This window comes from Miniopterus natalensis, chromosome 19 (assembly GCF_054644295.1).
Source record: "Miniopterus natalensis isolate mMinNat1 chromosome 19, mMinNat1.hap1, whole genome shotgun sequence".
NCBI lineage: Eukaryota > Metazoa > Chordata > Mammalia > Chiroptera > Miniopteridae > Miniopterus > Miniopterus natalensis.
The window spans coordinates 12648394-12671190 of NC_142099.1; the positions used below are offsets into that span (position 1 = coordinate 12648394).

At 47.1% G+C, this 22797-nt stretch overlaps 1 protein-coding gene and 1 non-coding gene across 4 annotated transcripts in view; both read left to right on the plus strand.

Moving 5' to 3' along the window:
• The window catches only part of INTS3 (integrator complex subunit 3), a 37217-nt gene that overhangs the window by 12942 nt on the left and 1478 nt on the right, over positions 1-22797 (plus strand). For 2 of the 3 annotated variants that reach the window (XM_016221531.2, XM_016221533.2), the window contains exons 4-27: positions 1283-1396; positions 1562-1646; positions 3048-3114; positions 5425-5569; positions 6422-6551; positions 8285-8382; positions 9737-9928; positions 10799-10886; positions 11388-11467; positions 12004-12095; positions 12447-12553; positions 13475-13594; positions 13951-14080; positions 14503-14557; positions 14776-14879; positions 15352-15396; positions 15601-15720; positions 17800-17953; positions 18994-19062; positions 19926-20001; positions 20358-20471; positions 20839-20887; positions 22141-22308; positions 22655-22755. In XM_016221531.2, coding sequence (XP_016077017.1) covers positions 1283-1396; positions 1562-1646; positions 3048-3114; positions 5425-5569; positions 6422-6551; positions 8285-8382; positions 9737-9928; positions 10799-10886; positions 11388-11467; positions 12004-12095; positions 12447-12553; positions 13475-13594; positions 13951-14080; positions 14503-14557; positions 14776-14879; positions 15352-15396; positions 15601-15720; positions 17800-17953; positions 18994-19062; positions 19926-20001; positions 20358-20471; positions 20839-20887; positions 22141-22308; positions 22655-22755 — 2503 coding nt within the window. Of the gene's footprint in view, positions 1-1282; positions 1397-1561; positions 1647-3047; positions 3115-5424; positions 5570-6421; positions 6552-8284; positions 8383-9736; positions 9929-10798; positions 10887-11387; positions 11468-12003; positions 12096-12446; positions 12554-13474; positions 13595-13950; positions 14081-14502; positions 14558-14775; positions 14880-15351; positions 15397-15600; positions 15721-17799; positions 17954-18993; positions 19063-19925; positions 20002-20357; positions 20472-20838; positions 20888-22140; positions 22309-22654; positions 22756-22797 lie in introns of those variants that run through there. The other variant, XM_016221534.2, reaches the window with a different exon arrangement.
• LOC148090887 (U6 spliceosomal RNA) lies at positions 11837-11941 on the plus strand. Its single transcript, XR_015716160.1, has one exon. It is a non-coding gene; the product is annotated as a U6 spliceosomal RNA (small nuclear RNA).

Here is a 22797-nt window from a genome sequence, read left to right on the forward strand (position 1 = left end):
TTCCTAAATGTTAGTATTTTTATTATATTGATTGGTTTGACTTAAGGACACTAGGGACAAGAGGAAGTGATAGTAGCTAATCTCTTAGGTATCCCTAGACACACCAAGGCCAGGGAGCAGCTTGAGGAGCACTTCTCTTTTGACTACTTAGGATGAAAGAGTTTAGAAATATAGTGGTCTCAAAACCACAATAAACTCTTCTTTCCATCCCCAGCAGCCTCTTTTAGTTATTTGTAACAGCAGGATAGGGGTGGTTAAGAGCATGGAATCTAGAATTAGACTGTCTGGATTCAAATCCTGGTTCTTCCTCTTATCTCTTGAGTGACATGCGTCGAATTATTTTAACCTCTCTATGCCTGTTTCCTCATCTGTAAACAAATAAGTAGAACCTATTTCAAAGGGTTGTTATGTAATTCAAATGCGATAATATATATAATACAAAGTTTGTACATAATGCCAATGCATTATAATTGCTATTATGGTTGATGCCACCCTTCTGCCAGCCTTCCAAGGTCATGGAATGCTGCCTACCTGATTTTACCCTTTGGTGCGCAGACCCTGACAGCATAGAACCCAGCAGGCTGAGGAGGTCGATAATGAGGTCCCCTGAGGTATTCCTCCAGGAGTCTGGTCTCTAGAGAGACTGCGTGAGAAAAGCTCTGGGGGAAAGGGAAGCAAGAGTTCTCAGAGGAAATTGGAATGCCTCCCCCTGGGTGGGGTATGCATAAGGACCCCCCCCTTTTTCAATACTTGGCAGAAGCAAAGGGCAGCGCAGAGAAAAGAAGAAAGACATTTAGTTAAGGAAATTCAGTTTGGTTCTGCCCTTTCTTTCTGGGGCCCAGGTCCCTGGCCCCTCTTGCTTTAATACTCCTAGCCCTTTGCTTCATATCACTGGGCCAATACAGGTTTGTGATCCTTTCTGGTCTGTTCAACCAAACCCATTCTGTGGTGACCTTTTACTGGCAGATGAGAAGCAGATGGCCTCCACCTGTTTTTGCTCAGCTTGTGGCATCAAACAGTGTGACATTTCCTAAGAAGGGAGGTGGGGGGACAGGGAGCCTTTCTTAGCAGGCTTTTCTACATTATTAGAGAATAGCTCAGTCTGTGTTGTCCCCCTTCCCCCATGTGATAGAGCAAGGGATAGGTTCGCATCCAGAGTGGAAGTTCTTTCTTTGCTACTCGTATTCGTGTTGTTTAAGTTGAACTGGCCAGGGGCCCCCCTGTGGGTGGGGTCAGGAGCAGATCCTCAGCTTGCTAACTGCTCACAAACCTCTCTTCTCAGTGTTACCGGGACTTGGCTCTGGTGAGTCGTGATGGCATGAATATTGTCTTGAATAAAATCAACCAGATACTTATGGAGAAGTACTTGAAGTTGCAAGACACCTGCCGTACTCAGGTAAGCCAGGAAGAAAAGAGAGATCTAGCTCAAAGACATAACAGAGGAGGAATTGGGGGTAACATACCCCCACCTTTGCACATCTAAGTTGTAATGTTATTGGATTATCCCATTTCTCAAATTCATAGGCCCTTCTCTTCATCTGTTTTCTCCTCTCTCCTTTAGTTGGTGTGGTTGGTACGGGAACTAGTGAAGAGTGGGGTTCTGGGAGCTGATGGTGTATGCATGACATTCATGAAGCAGATTGCTGGTGAGTTTGATGGCAAGAGGATAAAGAAGAAAGGAGAGGAGCCCAGAGACTAAATCCAGGCAATGGAGAATGATTGAGTGCCCGAGGGACTCGATTCCTGGGTCATTTAGACTCTCCTGATTTAAGCATCTTCTGGCCACATACATTGAAGAAGACATTGAAAAATCACGGGGAGCCTTTTGAAGCAATAAGTCTTGCCTCATTTTTCTTCCTGCCAAACTCAGGGCCTGACATAGAATAGTTGGCCTGTTTTTAGCCAGTCAAGCCTATAGTCAATAAACATGATAAGTTGCTCAATCTCATCAATAATCAGTGAAATGCATACTGGGGTTTCATGGTGTATTGGAAAGATCTGGAAGGAATGGGGAGAGAAGTGAGGGCCAATAATTTGTTCCCATCATATTATGCTTTCAGAAACACAGACATCTTCCTTGGCTCCACCCCCATGTTCTGAGTACTTGCTCCCTAATAATTATGATATCTGATTAGGGCCAGTTTGAGGGAGGAACTGTGTCACAGAACAGACCCTGACATTTAGGTTTTATTATCTTCTTGGCATTGGTGACATCTGTAAGCCACTGAATATCCAAGAGGCCTGCCTGTGCTACCTCTTCTCCCAAGATGGCATGTGTTTGTTTAAAAATGACCCTGCCACTCTTTCACCACTCCCCATTGGTTCTTTTGTTTCTTCTTTAGGATTTTATATAACACTCATGCTCCTGTTCTGATGTATGTAAACCTTAATTTATGTGACGTTTGACTATGTGAACATTGAATTAAGTTAGGACCTGGGGCAAGACATAGTGTTGTGCTGGATATTTTTATCCACTCTCCCTGCATTTTCTTCCCCATTTGGCACTCCCAGTCCCTACTTCTCATCCTTAGACTTTGGTCTGGCATTACTGCATGTTAATTCTACCCCAAGATGTTCCTTAGCAAGCCCTGAAGACTGTGATACCTGGAAACAATAAACCCTCAGCCTGTCATGAGCCTGACACAGGATTTGGGACATACAGATTCTGGACTGCCACTGTTACCAGCCACCCGCACCTCTCAGACCCTATCTGAGATGTCATCCTTTCCAACCATGGGCTTTTCATGTCTCCTTCCCAGACATTCCCTTTCAAGAGCCAAAGTATTCCCACTCCAAACCCCAGTCTATGGAAAAGTTGCAGCTCTAGTTTCTGGAAAAATCCAGAACCTTCCCTCCCCTTCTCTCTGGAGGCAAAGGGGGGAACATTAAAACTTGACAAAACAAAAGGCAATTTTCCGGTTCTCAGAACATCAGTGATGGTATAACAGTTAGGGATGGACCGGTGGGATGGGTGAAGAAATGTATTGTATATCCGAGTAGCTAATTAAAGCCATTCTGATTCTCTGTTTTTCTTCCCCTTTGTTTAGGTGGGGATGTTACGGCAAAAAATATCTGGTTGGCAGAAAGTGTCCTGGATATCCTGACAGAGCAGAGGTAGAGACTACCATGAAGAGTGGAGAGAGAGCCAAAGATGGCCTTGTTGGTGCTAATGTGGAAAATGGGGGCGAAAGGATTATACGAAGACTGTTAGGTGGCCCCAAACACCTAAGATTAGAGAGACTAAGGCAGGGAAGGGAGAGGCAATTATATTGGTGGCAAGTGAAGGAATTAATACCACGATATGGTCAAAGGGATGAAGGAGTGGGAAAGAAGGTCTTTGCTGAAATATCTCAGAGCCCAGGAAAAACTAGTTTCATCTGATAAGGGTTTATTTTTGACCCAGACCTCCTTGGAATGTTTATCTTTGTGGGGAGCGGGGGAGAATGAGCTCAGCAAAATCAGGCCAGCCAAGTACCCAGGCCTGGCAGGTACCCCTTTTCTCCCTTTCAAAACTTTCCATCCATTCCATACTCTTTTGTTGAAGTAGCACGAGTGAGGAGGTAATCGAGACCCTCTAGAGTTTGCGTGTAGGGCTTGGCAGCTCCGGTGATAGGGCATAAGGGGCGCATATTGGGTTTTCTTGCTTATTCTTTCCCTTCCCCTCAAAGTAAAGGACCAGAAATTTTATGAGGCTGTTCCTCAGCTGAAATTTTTTGGGGGTGAGGCCTTCCTCTTAGTCCTGTGGCCTTGGTCTTCCTATTGATTGATTTCAGAGTCTGTTTCTAGGTGAGGGCACCATAGTAGTCAAATAATTGAGAGGGCTAGTAGTATCCATATTTTCTACGTTTAGAATAATAAGCCTCCTCCCTTATTCATAGTTCTGGAAGAGAAGGCTGTATTCTGTGCTCTGCCCAAGCTGAGAGCTGTGCCAGGTCTGCTGTGCAGTGCCACCTAGTGCCCTGGGCATGGAGGTGCACCAGCAGCTGCGGCTGGAGTCACTTCCTCCATCATCATTGGTACCATAGCAAAGCACATGAGATCCTAGTGATTTCTTATCAGGCCTCTGCTTCTCTTAGGTGTCTGTGCAGAGTGTCTGTGTCCTTGTCAGAGGGACTCCCTTTTCTCTTTGTCTTCGTTACTCCATCCCAGCATTCAGATACATTCATCATGTCTGTTAGCAGTCTCCCTAAAAAGTGATTTTTTTCATTTTGTTCCTGATGCCAGATACCTCCTGTTCCCATACCTTAAAGCTGAATCTCCCTCATTTGGGCAGTTAGAGTGCAGTCTCAGTATACAAGTGTTAGATAACTCTCCTACCTTTTTTGTCCTCTAGAACACTCACATCCTCTGGTGCAAGTCCCTAGAAGTTTAACACTATCCTCTTCCACACCGTTCCTCTCCCTCCCTCCCAAGTGTTTCTAGGGCTGTGGAATTAAAAGGTAGCAGACAGGGAGGGGGACCCTCCCCGGTGTCCTTGGCTGCTGCTTTCATTCTGTGCGAGGAAAAGGCCAGAGTCTCTTAATTAGGTGGCTGGAGCACTTTTCCGGAATCAGGATGTTGCCTGGTTGGATTAATTAAACTCCCTGTCTTCCTCTGGTTCCCTCCTTCCAGCAGGGGTGCCAAAGCTGTTACAAACTAGTTGCTTGGGGAAAACAGCTCCCCAATTTTGCACTCTGAGACAGCATTGGAGTTTTTAGAATTTCCCCATTACGCCTTTCTACCCTTTTTAAAGCAGTAGGGAACACAATTCTTTCATTACCCCCTTTTCTCCAGAGAAATTCTAAAACTCCTAGGAAAATGGGCTTTGCCATCCAAAATCAAGTTCTTTTCAGATTGTGATTTAGGGCAGGTGAGACTCATCATTTGGAAATGGACTCAGTGGCGAGAGAGAGAGAGAGCCAGGGAAGGGTTTGTGGCATGGCGGGCTGCTAATGGAGGATGATAGAAGGGCTCAGACGGTGTTTTGAAACCTCCAGGGTGCTTGGACTGCATTTGAAGAACTGCTAATTTAGGGACACTTACAAATTATTTTCCTCATATCTGAATTAGGTAGAAGCTATGGCTTATTTCTGTCCCTAGTACCTCACACGTGTTTGGCACATGAGAGGTACTCAGTAAATGTTTGAAGGAGTGAGTCAACAAACAAAATTATTTTATTGGGAGCTAGGTAGTTATATAGTAAAGAGAAATTGCTTTCATCAGTGTTTATCTTTATTGGACACCTGGTAGAGTAGTAGGAAGTTGTCCCCACCTTTGCCAATTGATAGTCCTAGATAATGACAGCATGAGCGCAAAGAACCTAAGAACCTACTTCCAGTGCTAATCATCAAACATATCTAAGGTCCTGGAGCCAAGTATGGGGTGAATTGGGAGGGTGGACAGGTGCAGACAGCGTGCAGATGCCATTGTCTTCCCTCCCTGCAGGGAGTGGGTATTGAAGAGCAGCATCCTCATTGCCATGGCCGTTTACACATACCTCCGCCTGATTGTCGACCACCACGGGACCGCCCAGCTTCAGGCCCTGCGGCAGAAGGAGGTGGACTTCTGCATCTCACTGCTTCGGGAACGGGTGAGGACACTACAGTATAGGGAAGTGAACCCAGGACAGGACTCATCGTTCTAAGACAGATGAGGATAAGAGGGTAGGGGTTAGTGTGGGGTGGCCCTAGATCATAGAAATGCTGCCTGTTACTCTGGCATCCTAGGGGTTTTCCTGGTTAGCTTTGTGGACACTTGCATACCACAGACACAATCTATTCTTGTATGCTTACTGTTACCCCCACACCTACCTAGCTGGGTAATTGCCTGGTCAGATGGGATTGTGAATTGTCCACTATCAGATCTCCCAAGAGTGACTGATTCTAGGGCTATGCTCTCGAATGTAGTAGCTTCTAGCCACGTGTGGCAATTTAAATTTAAATTAGATAAAATTTTAAAATTCAGTTTCTTAGTTGAATTAGCCACGTTTTTCAAGTGCTCATTAGCCACATGTGGCTAAAGGGTATCCTTTTGGACAGCACAGATATAGGTCATTTCCATTACCACAGAATGTTCTGTGGGACTGAGTGAGTTTTGGGGTAAAGTGTATGGGACTCAGTTTGCCAATCCTATCATTTTAGAATCTTAGTCTCTCTTGACCCGGATTGAAACAATTCTGGGAGAAGGTGAGAGAGTAATGTGAAAGCCAAAAGGGCTTCAGCAGTTTGCAGTAACCTCTCATCCTTGATATCAGTCCCCAACTTCCAACTGTCTTCCCTTGAACAGCTAGGAGCCGGTCGTGTGGTTCCTGAAGAAATCATATAATCCCTTCAGCCCTTTCCTTCCCTCCCTAGAACACGTTGTTCCTTTGTCTTCCTTGCAGCAGGTAAACAGTCCATGTTTTTATTCTCTTTCGTGTCTGTAACCCCTCACCCCCATCAAGTTCATGGAATGTTTGATGATTGGCCGGGACCTCGTAAGACTACTTCAGAATGTTGCCAGGATACCAGAATTTGAACTGCTTTGGAAAGATATTATTCATAACCCTCAGGCCTTGAGTCCTCAGTTCACAGGTAAGTAAGGGCTGGGGCGTGCTATGTTTGATAGGTGGGAGGTCTGTATATGTGTACTGCTTGAATCAAGACGGCAGAGTTTAGTGTGTAGGAGAGGCTGTGGCAGTTAGATATAGGAAGCTTGGGACCAAGCAGGCTCTGCCAAGTACAGCTGGATAAGGGAATGGCAGAGCTACAGAACAATCCATGTGGTTCCCAGACAGCCCCTATTCGGCAGGCTCCAGCTGTCGTTGCTCCTAAGAAAAAGTGAGACAGAGAACTGGGACGCTTCTCCTCCCCCTCTCCCAGCAGCTGTTTGGCTCAGGAGGTGAGCTGATGACCGGTTTCCAGCTTCACTGAGTCCATCAGGAGAGTCAGAGGTCAGCTCGTGAGACTGAGTCAGCAGAGGCCCTGGAATGAGTCCTGTAAGAGAGGGCTCCTCCCAGGAGTGATCTTGTCTCTGAATTCCAAGGGTCCAGCTTGGTCAAAATCCTCTTTGGGGAAGGGAAAGAGGCTCTATGTGCCTCCTCTTACAAGGTCCTTTTCATGTCCCTTTCTCCTTCCCAGGTTCCAACTTATGGGCTGAACTATAACTGTACAGCTTTACTCCCCACCCCACTTTGAACATGCATGCATGTGTGCATGTATGTGTGTGTACACCCACAACATGAAAGCAATAGGTTAGGACCTGGAAAGTCAGGAAAGAAGAGAGGAAAATCCTGGTTCTACCTTATATTGTACAGCTCTTATATTGAACATGTACTGAGTTGTTTTGAGTGCTTACTGTGTGCTGGGCACATGTATATAGAGTATCCCAAAAAATGTATACACACTTTGAATGATTATAGTCAGTGTTTATTAATATATAGTTCAGTTTTAAAATTTAAAAGAATCTACAGAAATGAATAATTTTTTTGTCAATGCCTATTTTTCAAACTAATGATCGTTCTGGTCCAGGCATTTCTGATAATGCGAAGCAATTAGAATCGCAAACATCAAGAATCATTTTATTCGGTATTTGTATGACTTTAATTCCTTGACACTTGCTGTTTTTTTACTGTAAATTTTATCTTTTATGTATCCCCATAAAAAAAGTCTAGTGGCACTTTAGGATAAATTTTCTTTGTTCAAAGCTTAGTCTGGCTTCACCCATTATTTCAAATCAGTTAAACCCGAAAAGGAGTGAAAATAAAGTGAGTTATCAGCTGTTAAGCTGTGTATACATTTTTTTGGGGACACCCTATATTAGCTCATTTCATCTTCAAGACATCCCTGTATGTCTTGAAGATGGATATTTTAGTTTCCATATTTACAGGTAAAGAACATTACGTTCAAGGAGATTAAGTGTCAGAAGCAGAGTTTGGCTTCAGGTCTGTCTCGCTCCAGGGCTCATGCTTATGCCACACCTCCACATTGATCCCAGGACCCAGTGATGAGACAATCAGGAGCAGGAAGAGAGGCTAGGGTTTCCCATATTTTCCTCCCTAACTTTCCCCCGTGTTTCCAACTGGAATAATGTTAGTAGAGGGCTCTGGATGACCAGTAGAAGAGATTATACCTGGGTCCTGAGGCTGGTGGTTCATTGGAGCAGAACATACAGATGCTGGTTAGAACCCCCACTTGTACCTATGCCTTTGACTTCTCTTGGTCTTAGAATTTCCCCATGAGCAAGACCACTGCCCCAGGTTCCCCACCTGCCTTCTTTCTAGTCCTCAAGTTTCTCTCTTTTCTCTTCCCTTCTACACTTGGTTCAGGTATCCTGCAGCTTCTTCAGTCAAGGACATCCCGAAAATTCCTAGCGTGTCGTCTAACCCCAGACATGGAGACTAAACTCCTCTTCATGACCTCCCGGGTAAGCTCACCTATTGCAGCAGAAGAAGCTGCAGGCACTAGCTGGGCTTCCTCCTTCAGCCTAATAGTCTGTCACCATTGAGTACTGACTGGTGGTATGCTGGTCACGTGGGTGCCCCTGTTCTGCCTGGCATTGGGCATGGTACTAAGAACTGGGATACATTGCTGAATGAGAGAGAGACAATTCCAGCTCTTGTGAAGCTTCCAGTCTGTCTAAAACAGTCATTAAACTAATAATTGTAAACAATTAATGTAATTGACAGGTGTGAAATGTGCTTTAAAAGGGTAGAGTGAGGATGTTCATTCAGGAAAACCCACTGTTCCTCTAGGTGAACCATGAACTCTCAGAAAAAGAGCTCTGGTCTTTTCATTTCCAAACATGGCTGACTTATGGCAGAATTGTTTGAGGAGCATCTGAAAAATACATCTTCCTGGATCCCGTTCTCCCAGAGAATCTGAAGAATCTGTCTTTCTAACAGAATTTCCAGGCAACAGCTCCTCTGCAGCCAGTCTGACCTTAGGGAACAACTGCTGTAGCCAACTTTCAGTTTCCCAAGGCATCCAGGAGAACTGTCTTGATCTGTGCTATCTCGTGTGGTAGCCAGTAGCCATGTGTTCTAATTTAAAGTTAAAACTAAGTAAAATTAAAAATTCAGTACCTCAGTTGCACTAGCTACATTTTAAGCATTCAGTAGCCACTGTCATTGCAGAAAGTTCTTTTGGACATTGTTGGTCTAGATATTTTTTGGTGTTTTTTGTTGTTGTTTGTTTGTTTGTTTAATCCTTCTGCTCTCAGTTTTGGTTGAATTTGGGGAATAGAAGAGGAAAGCCAGGTCTTTCTTCTTAATTAGTGTTGTTATTTGTAATCACATAGTCTGTTTAGGGGAAGGACTTAACTGTAAGAAGGTTTGGAAGTTGCATGTACCTTGTATAATGATCATGTTAAGTCATTTAGTAACAGAAAGCTTTCAGGCAGTGCTGAGCAGTAAACAGGCTCAGCTTTTGTTCTCAAAGAACATTGCTTGCTGTTCACAAGTAGCTCAAGAAAATAAGAGATTATGCTTATGACTGGAGAATCAGGAACCAGTATAGGAGTAAGGAGCCAAAAGTGGACTGCAGTTGCAGGTAATGTGACATCAGGTCAGTGGCAAGAATTAATGCACCACTGGCATGTGACTTTCAGCATTTTATTTAAACTCAAGGAGGGAAGACTTGAGAGACAGTACTAGTTACTGAATAAATTGTGGGAAGAAATTGAGGTCTGACTCAAGCCTAGAGTTGAATGGTGCTCATTTTCCTCTACCCAGAGACCTCACCTTCCCTTCCAAGTTTCTTTTCTAACATCCTTCCCCCAGGTTCGGTTTGGTCAACAAAAGCGATACCAGGATTGGTTCCAGCGTCAGTACCTGTCAACTCCAGACAGTCAGTCTCTGCGCTGTGACCTCATTCGCTACATCTGTGGGGTTGTCCACCCTTCTAATGAAGTGCTGAGTTCAGATATCTTGCCCCGATGGGCCATCATTGGTTGGCTGCTGACAACATGCACGGTGAGAGGCTGGACCATGGAGGCTGAGGTTCCCTTTTGCCTCGAGTTCCCCATATTTCCATCTTCCTGATTCTCCCAGTCCCCGACCTCTGACTCTTTCACTGTCTGCCTCTTGAATGTCTCAGCCCTTACCTGCCCTCCCTTCAAGTCTCTAGAAATTTACTTGCACTCATTATTTCCCATCTGGGCTTGGGTTGGACAGGTTTATCTATGCCTTTACTGCCAGACCCCAAGCCTGGGTTTCTAGGCATCCCTTCTTCCAGAGTTTGTGCTCCTCAGACCCTCACTTCCATGCCTTTGGCATCAGCTTTGGATACTTCTCTAAAAGTAGTGAATTTACGATGGAACCACCTCCTTCCCAGCATTTCCCTCCTATGCTCAGGGTGGGAAACTCTATGTTCCCTCCCATTTAGTTGCCTTCTGACCTCTTTTGACAGGACTCCCGCTCCCCCATCTGACTGGTTCCTTGGAATGTGCTGATTCAGATATAATAGCAAGCTATTCCTAGGGGTCTTTCCTTTAGGAATGTGCCTGGAGAGTCCAGCAAGGGCTCAGACTAGTGCTGTCTCAGCTCAGGAGTGACCAGGGACTCCCAGGCCCAGGTGTCTTCCCTTATGGGAACAGGGTGTGTTCTACTGGATGTGTGAGACCCCAGGCCGAGCCTCAGCCCCTGGGTTGGTGAGACCACAAGAGACTCATACGTATACAGACTTGGGTGTCCCTCGCCTCTGTGGGGGTTCCACTCTGTCTCACTAGGATATGAATTTTGTAGATGGAGCAATATTTTGGGCTCTGGGATCTGTCTTGGGCTTCTAAAGGAAAGGGAGCTGGTTGATGAAACTAGCCCTCTTTTTCCCCCTCTCTCTCCTAGTCAAATGTCGCTGCCTCTAATGCCAAGCTGGCTTTGTTTTACGACTGGCTGTTCTTTAGCCCAGACAAGGATAGCATTATGAACATAGGTATGTGAATGAGACCAGGCAGTGCCGCTCTCCACCCCCCCTCCCCCAACCCCCGGGTCTCAGAGATAGCAGTCATAAATCACACAGCAGTGTGGTGTGGAGGCAGCTTATCTGGGAGCAGTTCCGTTGTTCCTCGTCAGTGCTCCCTTGACCTAGAAGGAAAGTTGCTTTGATGAGGCCAAGCAGTACTCCACCCTCTTTTCCCTACAGCCTGATGCTTAGATTTCAGGGTGGGGGTGGAGGGATCTCTGCAGAGGAAATGGCTGTACCACATCCCACTTCTCCTCTCCTGTTATCTCCCTCCTCCTGAGTACTGGGGACAAGGAGGGAGATGCCTACCGGCTGTTTGGGGGGTTGTCTGCTTTTGGATCTGCTCAGTGGGAATAGGGGGCAGGGATAGACACAGCTCTCTGGAACCATTCATATATATTGATCATTTGGTTTATGGAGCTAGGAACAGACTCTCTAATATAGGGGTCTCTTTAATTCCACATTCTCCAGAGCCAGCCATTCTGGTCATGCATCACTCCATGAAGCCCCACCCAGCCATCACTGCCACACTCCTGGACTTCATGTGCCGTGTAAGTGCCACCACCCTCTTTTCTCCTCTTGCCTGGCTGAGCAGTTAAGTGTGAGTTCCCTGTAATCTTCTCTGTCAGTGAATAGGTCTTCCCAGTGCCCCTTGATTGGGAGCAGAAGTGGTCGTAGGTCTCATCCTCCAAGTTAGTAAATATTTCTTTTATCCCCATCGTCGACTCCAGTTGGGTCTTTCCATGTCTCCGTGAGGTTTCTCAACCTTAGGGATGGTGACTTAACATAGACTCTAGTCTCCCTGAGGAGCAGCCAGGTCCAGTAAGTTTCCCATTTTAGCACCTGGAATAGTCAGGAACATTCTAGCCCTTTCTGGGACCATACTCTCTCTTGGTCCTTGACCAAAACCAAAGCAGCTTGTGCTCTCTTCAGTAGCACATAAGGCTAAAATTGGAACGATGCAGAGATTAACATGGCCCCTATGCAAGGATGACAGGCAAATTCGTGAAATGTTTCATACAAGTATTTTTTTAAAGCAGCTTTTTAGATCCCATGCTCATTCTCTCCCCCGCTTCTTCCCTTCCAGATCATTCCCAACTTCTATCCACCACTGGAGGGCCATGTACGGCAGGGTGTCTTTTCCTCCCTCAACCACATTGTGGAGAAACGGGTGTTGGCGTAAGGACTTTCTATGTCTGTGGGGAGAGGGAAGGGTTTTCCCATTTCTCACTAGGTCAGGCACATCCAGATACTGCCATACAACTGTTGACCCTTTACTTTGAGAGGTATAAAAAGTACTGGCTCCACCTCAGAAGTCTAGGCATATGTTCTTTTGACTCAGAGGAATGTTTCTCCTGCCATCATAGTATAAAGGGCTTCAAATGCCTTCCTTGTCCCCTGGTGACCCTTTCTAAGGATCTGACTAGATAGCCCAGTCATACTGATTGGGCTTTGACCTACCCCTTGACCTCCATGTAGAGTTAGAAGTGAGGAGCTCTGATGTTGATCTTCATTCACGTTTTCTGTTAGGCATTTGGCTCCCCTGTTTGACAACCCTAAATTGGATAAGGAGCTGCGGGCAATGCTGAGGGAGAAGTTTCCTGAGTTCTGCAGTTCACCCAGCCCACCTGTGGAAGGTATGGAACCCTCCAGTTCTGTCCTTTGCTTCAGAAGAGCAACGGAGACATTCAGGGCTTTCAGACTAGAACCCCTGTTTAGGTATACCTGTGCAGCTTTCTGCCTCTCTGACACTGTCTATTTGTTTTTCCTTCCCTACTTCTCTTCTTACTCATCTTCATTGTCTTCCTAGGCTCTCCCTCTCCATCTAATATTTTCTAATTTTTTTATTGATCTTTAAAGAAAGAGGAAGGGAGAGAGAGAGAAGCATTGATTTGTTGTTCCACTTAAGTATGCATTCATTGGTTGATTCTTGTGTGTGTTCTGACTAGGAATTGAACCCACAACCTATCAGGACGTTGCTCTAACCGACTAAATTACCCAGTCAGAGCCTTTTCATCTAATTTTATCTGACTTGCGCTAATCTCTCTTCCTCTCTGAACTCCTATTTTTCCTCTTATTAACCTGTCTGTCTGCAGTAGGTAGATAAGTTCATGGAATGATGGAATGTGTTTACCTTACTTTAATCTTATCCATCTTTTCCCAGCCAGGGCCCTGGCCTTGGAGAAAGGTTGTCATGTTGGGTCTCAAATCTTGCTCCCAATTCCAGACACACAAACACTTTTTGTTTGAGGGGAGGGGTTAAGCCAAGCAAAACTTCCCAACTTGGTTTTAAGTTAAAGAGTACTTAGGACTGACCTTGGTCTTGTCTACTCTCTGATCTGAGCTAAGCACAGAGGAGTCATGGCCTGTGCTACTTTATTCCTGGCAGAGTCCCCCTGCAAGTCTCAGAGGGTTGGGAGGGTAAGACCTTTATCCTTCCAGTGTTCATATTCCATTTAGGTCACGAACTCCTTATTCTCTCACTTGCCCTTCAGTCTCCTCTTTTCTAAGTGTGAGGACATAGGAGGTAATCAAATGCCTTATCTTTCTTTCCCAAGTCAAAATTGAGGAGCCAGTTTCCATGGAGATGGACAACCATATGTCAGACAAGGATGAGAGTTGCTATGACAATGCAGAAGCAGCCTTTAGTGATGATGAGGAGGATCTCAACAGCAAAGGTGAGGCTAGAAGCAAGGGTCGTTCAGGGTGTGTCAACTCTGGAGGACCCATTGATAGGTGCAGCCTCTCCCCAGTTTCTCTATCACCTTTGCCTCTGTGAGTTAATTTTGTTAACGGGTACTGGCTGAGACTAGGGTGCGGAGCCCTGCACTTGGCACTGGATCTGGAGGGGAAAAAAGAAGTGGTCCCTGGCCTTGTTTGCTCCTCAGGGCTAGGGCATGCACACATTCGGGGAAATGCTTCAGGCACTCACAGGGCTGAGTGCACGTGTGAGGAGGGACAGGTTGTTTAGAGGGGCTGTCTCTGTTGCTGGTGTCTGGGCAAAGTGGCTTCTTTCCCAAATCACTCCCTTCAGGAAAGAAGAGAGAGTTTCGCTTCCACCCTATCAAGGAGACAGTTGTGGAGGAGCCAGTTGATATCACCCCTTACCTTGACCAGCTGGATGAGTCCCTAAGGGACAAAGTACTCCAACTACAGAAGGGCAGGTAGGTGCACCCCATTTCTCAGCCCCCAGACATCCAGCCCCGGGCTCTGTATCTGGTGACATAGTAGGTGTATGGAGAGGTAGTTGAAGCTGCATGAGAGATGCCTTCTGCAGTTTATATTGGGGGGGGGGGGTGGACTGAGAGTGAGGCAGTCTCATTCCCCAGCATCCCAGGTTCTCACTCTGTATATTCTCATTCCTTATGTTCTGAGCATATGAGTTTTGAAGCAAGATTGTGGGGATTTTGCTTCTTTAGGGCCTCTGCCTGGAGAGCAGCAAATTCTGCCCCAATCCTCCCCACACAAGCCCGGATTCACACAGAGCTCCTTTGTTTTGTCTCTGTGCGTGAGAGTGAGCTTGCTGTTGTGGGTGTTTGTCCTGCCCTCTGCTATCATTTATGTCCCTATCACTTCTGCACTGCAGTGATACAGAAGCCCAGTGTGAGGTCATGCAGGAAATTGTGGACCAGGTCCTGGAGGTAAGATGGAACCCATCACCTTAGGGAGGAAGCAGCCCAGCCTGCACAGCTTCGAGCCCCCCTGGCAGCTGACTGCCTCCTTCCCCTTGCCCAGTGGGTCCCCTCTTCTGCGGGGAGGGGCTGGTTAATCCTGGATGTGGAAGCTGATAAGTCTGGGTAGTAGGGACAGTAAGGCTTGAGTCTGATGGTGATATCCTATCCCTTGTCTCACCACCCAGGAAGACTTTGACTCAGAGCAGCTGTCTGTCCTTGCATCCTGCCTACAGGAGCTCTTCAAGGCCCACTTCCGAGGGGAGGTGCTTCCCGAGGAGGTCACGGAGGAGTAAGGCTCATCTTTCTGACCCCCTGGGCCTTTAGCAGCCAGAAGTGTGCTCTTATAGCCCAAATCCAAGAGGCACCTTGCTGGGGACTTGACAAAAATAATCTGTTCAACTGATTTTATTTTCGTATGTACTAAGTCATTTAAACAAGGATTTATTTTTCCCTGCTGAAAGCCAAGCATACTGAGGCGTTATGTGCCCTGTGCGCCCTTCCCTTGCTGCTTCAGGTGGGATCGGACCTTCCCTGGATCTTCCCTGAAGGGCAGGAATCTCACTTTCAATGACGATGACAACCCAGATGTAGTCCCATGTTGTGAACCTGTTTTCTCTGTGACCAAGCCTCTGGAGGACATTTACCTTTAGTTAGGAAAGCATCAGGCTGGCATCTTGCCTCAAGCTGGTCCTCCACAACGTCTACTTGTAGTCCACCCTCTCCACTGACATGAACTCTCATATATCACCTTCCTCTTATAGGTCCCTGGAGGAATCTGTGGGGAAGCCTCTGTACCTAATATTTAGGTAAGCATCCAGCTGTAGGAGACACTGCTCTGCCCTCCATCCTTCCCATAGCACACATGCTTCTGTCCTGGGGTGATGGGACCCCCCTTTCCGGGAAGGAAGGGGTATGCAGTGACCACAAACAGACCAAGCCTCCCCAGAAGCTCCATAGGAGAGTCTGCCCAAGGTAAGCTCTGCTCCCTTCTTCCCATCTTCCACCTCCAGGAACCTATGCCAGATGCAGGAAGACAACAGCAGTTTCTCTCTGCTTCTGGACCTTCTCTCCGAGCTATATCAGAAGCAGCCCAAGATTGGCTACCACTTGCTCTACTACCTAAGGGCCAGGTGGGTATGGTCCCCACATTTAAGAAGGGGTCAGGCCCTAGCTGGTTTGGTTCAGTGGTTAGAGCATCGACCAGTGGACTAAAGGGTCCTGCTTTCGATTCTGGTCAAGGGCACATACCTCGATTGCAGGCTTGGCCCCCATACGGGCACATGCAGGAGTAACCAATCGATGTGTCTCTCTCACATGGATGTTTCTCTCTCTCTCCCTCTTCCTTCCACTCTGAAAAGCAATGGGAAAAATATCCTCCTGTGAGGATTTAAAAAAAAAAGAAGGGGTCAGGAAGCATCCTAGAGAGCCTCTCTCCTGCCATAGGCTGATTCCCCCACCCTTGTCTGTTATCACCAGGGCCTTCCATGTGTTCTCTTTTATTAAATAACAACTTTTTTTAAAAAGTATATAGCTTTATTGATTTTAGAGAGAGAAAAGAAGAGAGAGAAAAAACACCAATGATGAGAGAGTCATTGATGGGCTGCCTCCCACACACCCCCGACTGGGGATCAAGCCTGCAATCTGGGCATGTGCCCTGACTAGTAATCAAATCGCGATCTCCTGGATCCTACGTCAATGCTCAACCACTGAACCACACCAGCTGGGCTAAATAACAACTTTAAAGTACAATTCAGTGGGTTTTAGCATATTCACAAAGTTGTACCACTATTACTATCTAATAGCATTTTTATCCCCCTAAAAAGAAGCCTGTACCCTTTGGCAGTTGCTTTCCCATTCTCCCTTTTCCCAGCCCTAGTAACCACTGATTGCTTTCTGTCTGTAGATTTACTTATTCTGGATATTTCGTATAAATGGAATTATACAATGTGTGATTTTTTTGTGCCTGGCTTTTTTTCACTTAACATTACTGTTTCTATGGTTTATCCCCGCTGCAGCACGTAACGTACTTTATTCCTTTTTTATGGCTGAGTAATACTCCACATTTTGTATTAGCCATTCACTCAGTGGTGGACGTTGCAGTTGTTTCCACTTCTTTGTCTGTTGTGAATAGAGCTGTTGTGAACATTCATGTACAAATTTGTGGGTGGACATACGGCTTTAGTTTTCCTGGGTATGTACCTAGGAATGGAATTGCTGGGTTAAATAGTAATGCTAGTTTTAAATTTGTGAGGAGCTGCCAAACTATTTTCCAAAGTGACTGCAACCATTTTACATTTCCGTCAGCAATGTGTGTGAGTTCTATGTTTTCCACATGCTTCCCCAACACTTCTTATTGTTTGGCTTTTTGATCCTAATGAGTGTGAAGTGGTATTTCATTATGGTTTTAATTTGTTTCCCTGATGACTAATGATGTTGAGCATATTTTCATGTGCTCATTGGGCATTTGCATCTTTTCTTTTTTTTTAATTAATTATTTTTGCATTTACATATTTTCTTTGGAGAAATATCTGTTCAAATTTGTTCCTATTTTTTAATTAGGTTATTTGTCCTCTTTATTGTTGATTTTTAACAGTTCTTTACATATTCTGAATACAAGTTCCTTATCAAATATATGGTTTGCATGTATTTTCTCCCATTCTGTGGGTTATCTTTTCACTTTCTTTATGGCATCCTTTGAAACACAAAAGTTTTAAATTTTGAAGAGTCCAGTTTATTTTTTCTTTTGTCACTTGTGCTTTTGGTGTCATGAAGATTTATGCTTATCTATTCTTCTAAGAAGTATATAGTTTTAGCTTTTACATTTAGGCCTATAATCCGTTTTGAGTTAAGTTTTGTATGTGTTGTGAGGTAGGGGTCTCCATGTGTTATTGTCCTCATTGCTCAGAGTCCAGAAAGCAGGAAAGAAAGGTTTCTGTAGCCTGACCAGAGCCCTCTTTCTTCTGTTCTTGACTCTCATCACTTAGTAGCTTACTAATTGTAGTCAGAGCCCTGTCTAGAGCACTGGGGAAGGATAGGGAGAAAGAAGAGTGTCTCCTAGTTCCCATAAACTATCAAGCTCTTGGGGAGGCAGGGGAGAGCCATGAAATAGACTAGCCCCAGGCATCTGAGATAGCAAAAGGATTCTAATGGGAACCTACTTGTGGGATGTTTGAGGTTGGGCGCTGGCTTAGGCTCAACTGGTCTTGCAGCAAAGCCGCCGCAGGGAAGATGAACTTGTACGAGTCATTTGCCCAGGCCACCCAGCTGGGTGATCTGCACACCTGCTTAATGATGGACATGAAGGCCTGCCAGGAGGACGACGTGCGACTGCTGTGCCACCTCACACCCTCCATCTACACAGAGGTCAGTGCTTGCCCCTATCCATGGGGATGGGGTAGCAGTGTGCCCCATCTCATTGCACACAATGCTGACCCTCCTTTACCCACCCCACTGGCCTTGATGAGCCATTTCTTCCCATACCACAGCTGTCCCCACCTTCAACCTCTTTATTAAAGATTTTTAAATGTCTAGAAGCTCCCAAGTTTCTAACCTGTGCTTTGTTGTGTGAGTTGGGATCTGGGCCTATATATTTGGCTTTGTAGCTTTGGCCCCATCCTCTGGACCCAGGGTGGGTCCCCCATCCAGATTCACATTCACAGATCTCAGCCCTCTTGCCAGCTGCTGGATCACTCTTGGATTCTTTCTAATTGTTCCCAAAGACCAGGGCCTCTGGTGGAGACAACTTTCATTCCCCCAGCTCACTCACAGTCTTCTCTAGGAACTGGGACATACAAGGAGGTATCAGCTCTTCCTCCTCTGGTGAAAGTTCACAGGAACTGGGAAATCATGGCACAGGGTGTGCGCATGACAGGAGGAACTGTGATTTCAGCCAAAACTGGAGGGAGGAGGGGTGCAGATGCCCAGCAGATGGTAGTTTTCCTTCTCTGCTCCTTCCCTGGTGAACTAGTTTCTCCAGTAGGGGTCCTGCCCACCCCAAATACTCCCTGAACATCCACCTACTCTCTACACCTTCTCTTCTTTGGCCAAGGGTCAGAATAGATTGGATTTCTTTGCTGCCGGAAATGCAAACACGTGTTCTGTTGCTACACAGAATAAACCATCATGTCCAATCCCTTTTGGCTCTCGCTTTGTCTCTGCTTAGCTCCCATTCCTTTCCTCACACACACACACACAACCACGCACATAACACAATCCAGTTCTCAGTGGTTAGGTTCCCAGCTTCATAGCTGTTGGGTCTTTGTTTAGGGATTTCTGTTAGGACCCTGTGTCTAGTTAATCCAGCCACCCCCTAAGCTGTGGTAAGGCAGGGGAATGGGTTATGAGGTGAAAGCCAAGGAGTGTGTCCTGGAATCCTGCCCTAGTTTCCCTTTTTTTCTCTCCAGTTTCCAGATGAGACCTTGCGGAGCGGGGAGCTGCTGAACATGATTGTGGCTGTTATTGACTCTGCACAGGTGAACATCGAGTTGTCATCCCGAGAGGTGTGGGAGGCAGGACTGTAAATCGGGGCTTCTGCTTCTTACCAGGCCTGCAGACAGAGAATCCGAGCTGCTTTTGGCTGCCGCTGTGTGCACTTTACCCCATGGGGCTAGGAGGAAAGCAGAGCCCCAGAGAGGCAGGGTGGGCTGGCAGTCCCCCAGGGCGGTTCCCCTTCTCTATATTCTTTGGGCACTTCTGTTCCACAAGGAAAGTGAGGGGATTGTTTTTTCTTTCAACCAGCCTCCCCCTTGACCCAGGATGAACATTGTCACACCATTTCTGTTTGACCTTTCCACCATGCATACTCCCCAAGAAGCTATAGCTTTGCTTATGTCCATTTTCAGGCCTGAACGAGGTCCCATTTCTGTTCTTCCTCTCCACTCGGTTGTCCCATCCATAGAGGAAGAAGCCTAATACTCAAGAGTCTTTCCTTTGCTTTGGTTTCCCCCACACCTGTAATCCAGAGCTCAGCCTCCCATGGCCCTTCCCTCCTTCGGTACAGGCTGGGATGCGCCAGAGGCCCTGACTATGGCCAGGTTAGAGAAATTGCCCATTTTCTTGCCTCAAGGTGTGAAAGGTGGTTTTACTTAACTATTTTTGCCCCAAATAGGCCTGTGGTTACCACTCAGGCCTATTGCTTCTTTCCCAGACTCCTTTATCCTTCAGAGTCACTAGCATCCATCATATGCCATTTCCTCTCTGTCCTTTTAAAAACTAGGCTTTCACTTCCTCTGATTTTCCCCCATATGAGCCCTCCTTGTTCTCCTTCCATACTAGCTTCCCGGCCTCTTTTAGAATCGATGGGTTATGCCTTCTTCCTTCTCCTCTTCCTCCTTAGCTCCAGGAGCTGGTCTGCCATGTGATGATGGGGAACCTGGTCATGTTTCGAAAAGACTCAGTCCTCAACATACTCAGTAAGTAAGCAGACCCTTTAGGAACCCTGGGAGAAGAGGGAGTGGCAGCCCTGTGTATAATAGAAACAGGAGAGCTGGTTCTGGGGCTGAGAATGGGATAGAATGGCACTCCACCCTGATGTGTGGTCTTGGGTCAAATCTCTCTGAATCTCTTTCTTGCTCTGTAAAATGGAAAGATGCCCTCCAGCCTCAGGGCTGTTGGGGCTACAGAAGTTATCTGAAGGCTTTGGAAATATGCTTTTTGTGGAAAGGAAAAGTATCTGTAGGCTTAGGAGTGGGATGCTGGTTGTTAGGGGAAGAGAGGGAGGCAGGGAGAGAAAGAGAAAGAATAAATGTCTCTTCACTGTCTCTCACAGTCCAAAGCCTAGACTGGGAAACCTTTGAGCAGTACTGTGCCTGGCAGCTCTTCCTGGCCCACAACATACCCCTAGAGACCATCATCCCTATTTTGCAGCACCTCAAATACAAGGGTGAGTAGGGTTGTGGGTAGGGAGCATGGTGATGGGACACTCCTAGTCTGGCTGGGGCAATGCTGAGGCTTCTAGACTTCTAGATGAGCCCAGACCCACTGTTCCCCTTCCCACTGAAGCGCCTTGTGGAAGGGCAGGCTCCCAGTCAGTTATTTCTGCTCTTAGCTGAGTCCTGCAGGCCCATTCTGAGCCAGGTGCTGGGCTGGGGCTCAGGTTTTACAGGAATGGGTAGGGGATTGTTCTTCCTGACTCCTGAAGATTGTTTTTGCTTCTCCCAGTCAGCTGTTGGTTGGGGGATGGGAGAGGTGCCATGATGTCTTCCTGTAACTATGCATTCCTCTGAATGGCCTTTACCCTTTCTCCACAGAGCATCCAGAGGCATTGTCCTGCCTTCTTCTTCAGCTCCGGAGAGAGAAGTGAGTTCTACCCCAGGAGCTGAAGAGTCCCCTGTCCAACCTACCAAGAGATGCTGCTGAATCAAGGGCTTTGGTCCTTCCCCTTTGGCCATGTTTTTTCAAAACTATTGTTGACATGGGCTTATTCTGTCCTTCCCCCAAAGTGATTTACAAATAAGCAGCTCCCCTGAGATCTGGGCTTCCTCTAGACTTTACCCCCCTGCCCACCAGGAGCTGCCCTGAGAGGTGGGGACCGGACATCCCTGTTTCCTGCTGCCACAGTAGTTCTAATCCCGGTGACTTCTGCTCCCCTCCCCCAGGCTCTTGAGGCCACCACTCTGCTAATCTAAGAGGAGGAAGGGTCAGAGCAGAAGAATCACACACCACCTTCCTCCTCAACCTGCTGTGCTCCCTGCTGGGTGGGGTTGGGCGGAGAGGCCCCTCCCTCCATCACAGCACTTTTTGTTGTTAATCCTCACCAGAGGATATTTTTTCCGTTGATTTTTTAGAGAGAGTGGAAGGGGGAAAGAGAGAAACATTGATGTGAGATAGACACATCCATTGGTTGCCTCCCGCACACACTCCATACAGGGCTGGGGATCAAACCTGCAACCCAAGTATGTGCCCTTGACTGGGAATCGAACCCAAGACTCCAGTGCTTGGGCCAAGGCTCTACCAGGCTTTTTTGCAACAGCCCCACATAAATGGTGCAACAGCTGTGCATCTTTTCCTTCCTACCTTCTTGTCTGTCTTTCACCTTTTCTCCTCTCTTGCCTGAGAGACTAGAATGGTACAGAGCATCCTAAAGGAAGTGGGAAGGTTGGAGGGCTATGTGGGGACTGTGACTTCCCAGCCCTCACCCTGTGCCTTCCCTGGGCTGGATACCAGGGTGGCTAACAGCTGGGGGGGGGGGGGGCAGTGTTCACACACTACCTGCTGTCCTTTTGCCTCCCTGGCCCATTTCCTGACTGTTTTGGGCAAAAGGGGGGAGATCTGGGGGCTTCCTTCCCCACATACATACAGGTACCTTCTACTACCACAGAAACTAAAGAATCTCACTTCTTGTCCCCTGGCTTCTGCAGAGGATGAAACCAGGCATTCCTTGGCCCAGAGAGAACATGGAGAGGGATGTGAGAGGAGGAAGCTGCAGCAGGACTTGGGTGGGGCAGGGGTGGGGAAGGCTGAGGTTTAGGAAATAAGTACATGGGAGAGATCTGGAGGTTCCTGAGGCCAGTTGTGTGAGCAGGGTGCCCATCGCCCCCTCACACCCCCAGGCCCAGCGAGGAGATGGTGAAGATGGTGCTGAGCCGGCCCTGCCACCCTGACGACCAGTTCACCACCAGCATCCTGCGACACTGGTGCATGAAGCACGATGAGCTGCTGGCGGAGCACATCAAGTCCCTGCTCATCAAGAACAACAGCCTCCCACGCAAGAGGCAGAGGTGGGAGTGGCCCCTTTGGGACCCTCCAGGCCAGGCTGCTGCTGTCCACAGGCCATCCCCAGAGCAGCCTATGCTGTCCCTGTCTGGCTTGTGGGTGACACCTAGTGGTCTGATGCTACATGGCAAGCACGACTATTGTGGCCCTTTCCCCTCTTTTCCTAGTGCCCTGTGTCTAGTCCCTATTCTAGCCCACCTTCCTGATCCCACTCCACCTCTCCCAACCCTCTGTCCCCTCCCTGTATGGGCTGCCTCTGTCTTCAGGAGGGACCCTGGTGTGGGAGAGTGTCTTGCACTCCTCGAACCCTCACTTGGAGCTCAGAATCTGGTTCTTGTGACTTCTCTGCAGCCTGAGGAGCTCCAGCAGCAAGCTGGCCCAGCTGACTCTGGAGCAGATCCTGGAGCACTTGGACAACCTGCGTCTCAACCTGACCAACACTAAGCAGAACTGTATGCTTGCCAGCCCTCCCTGAATCTAGCATGCCTGGTGCT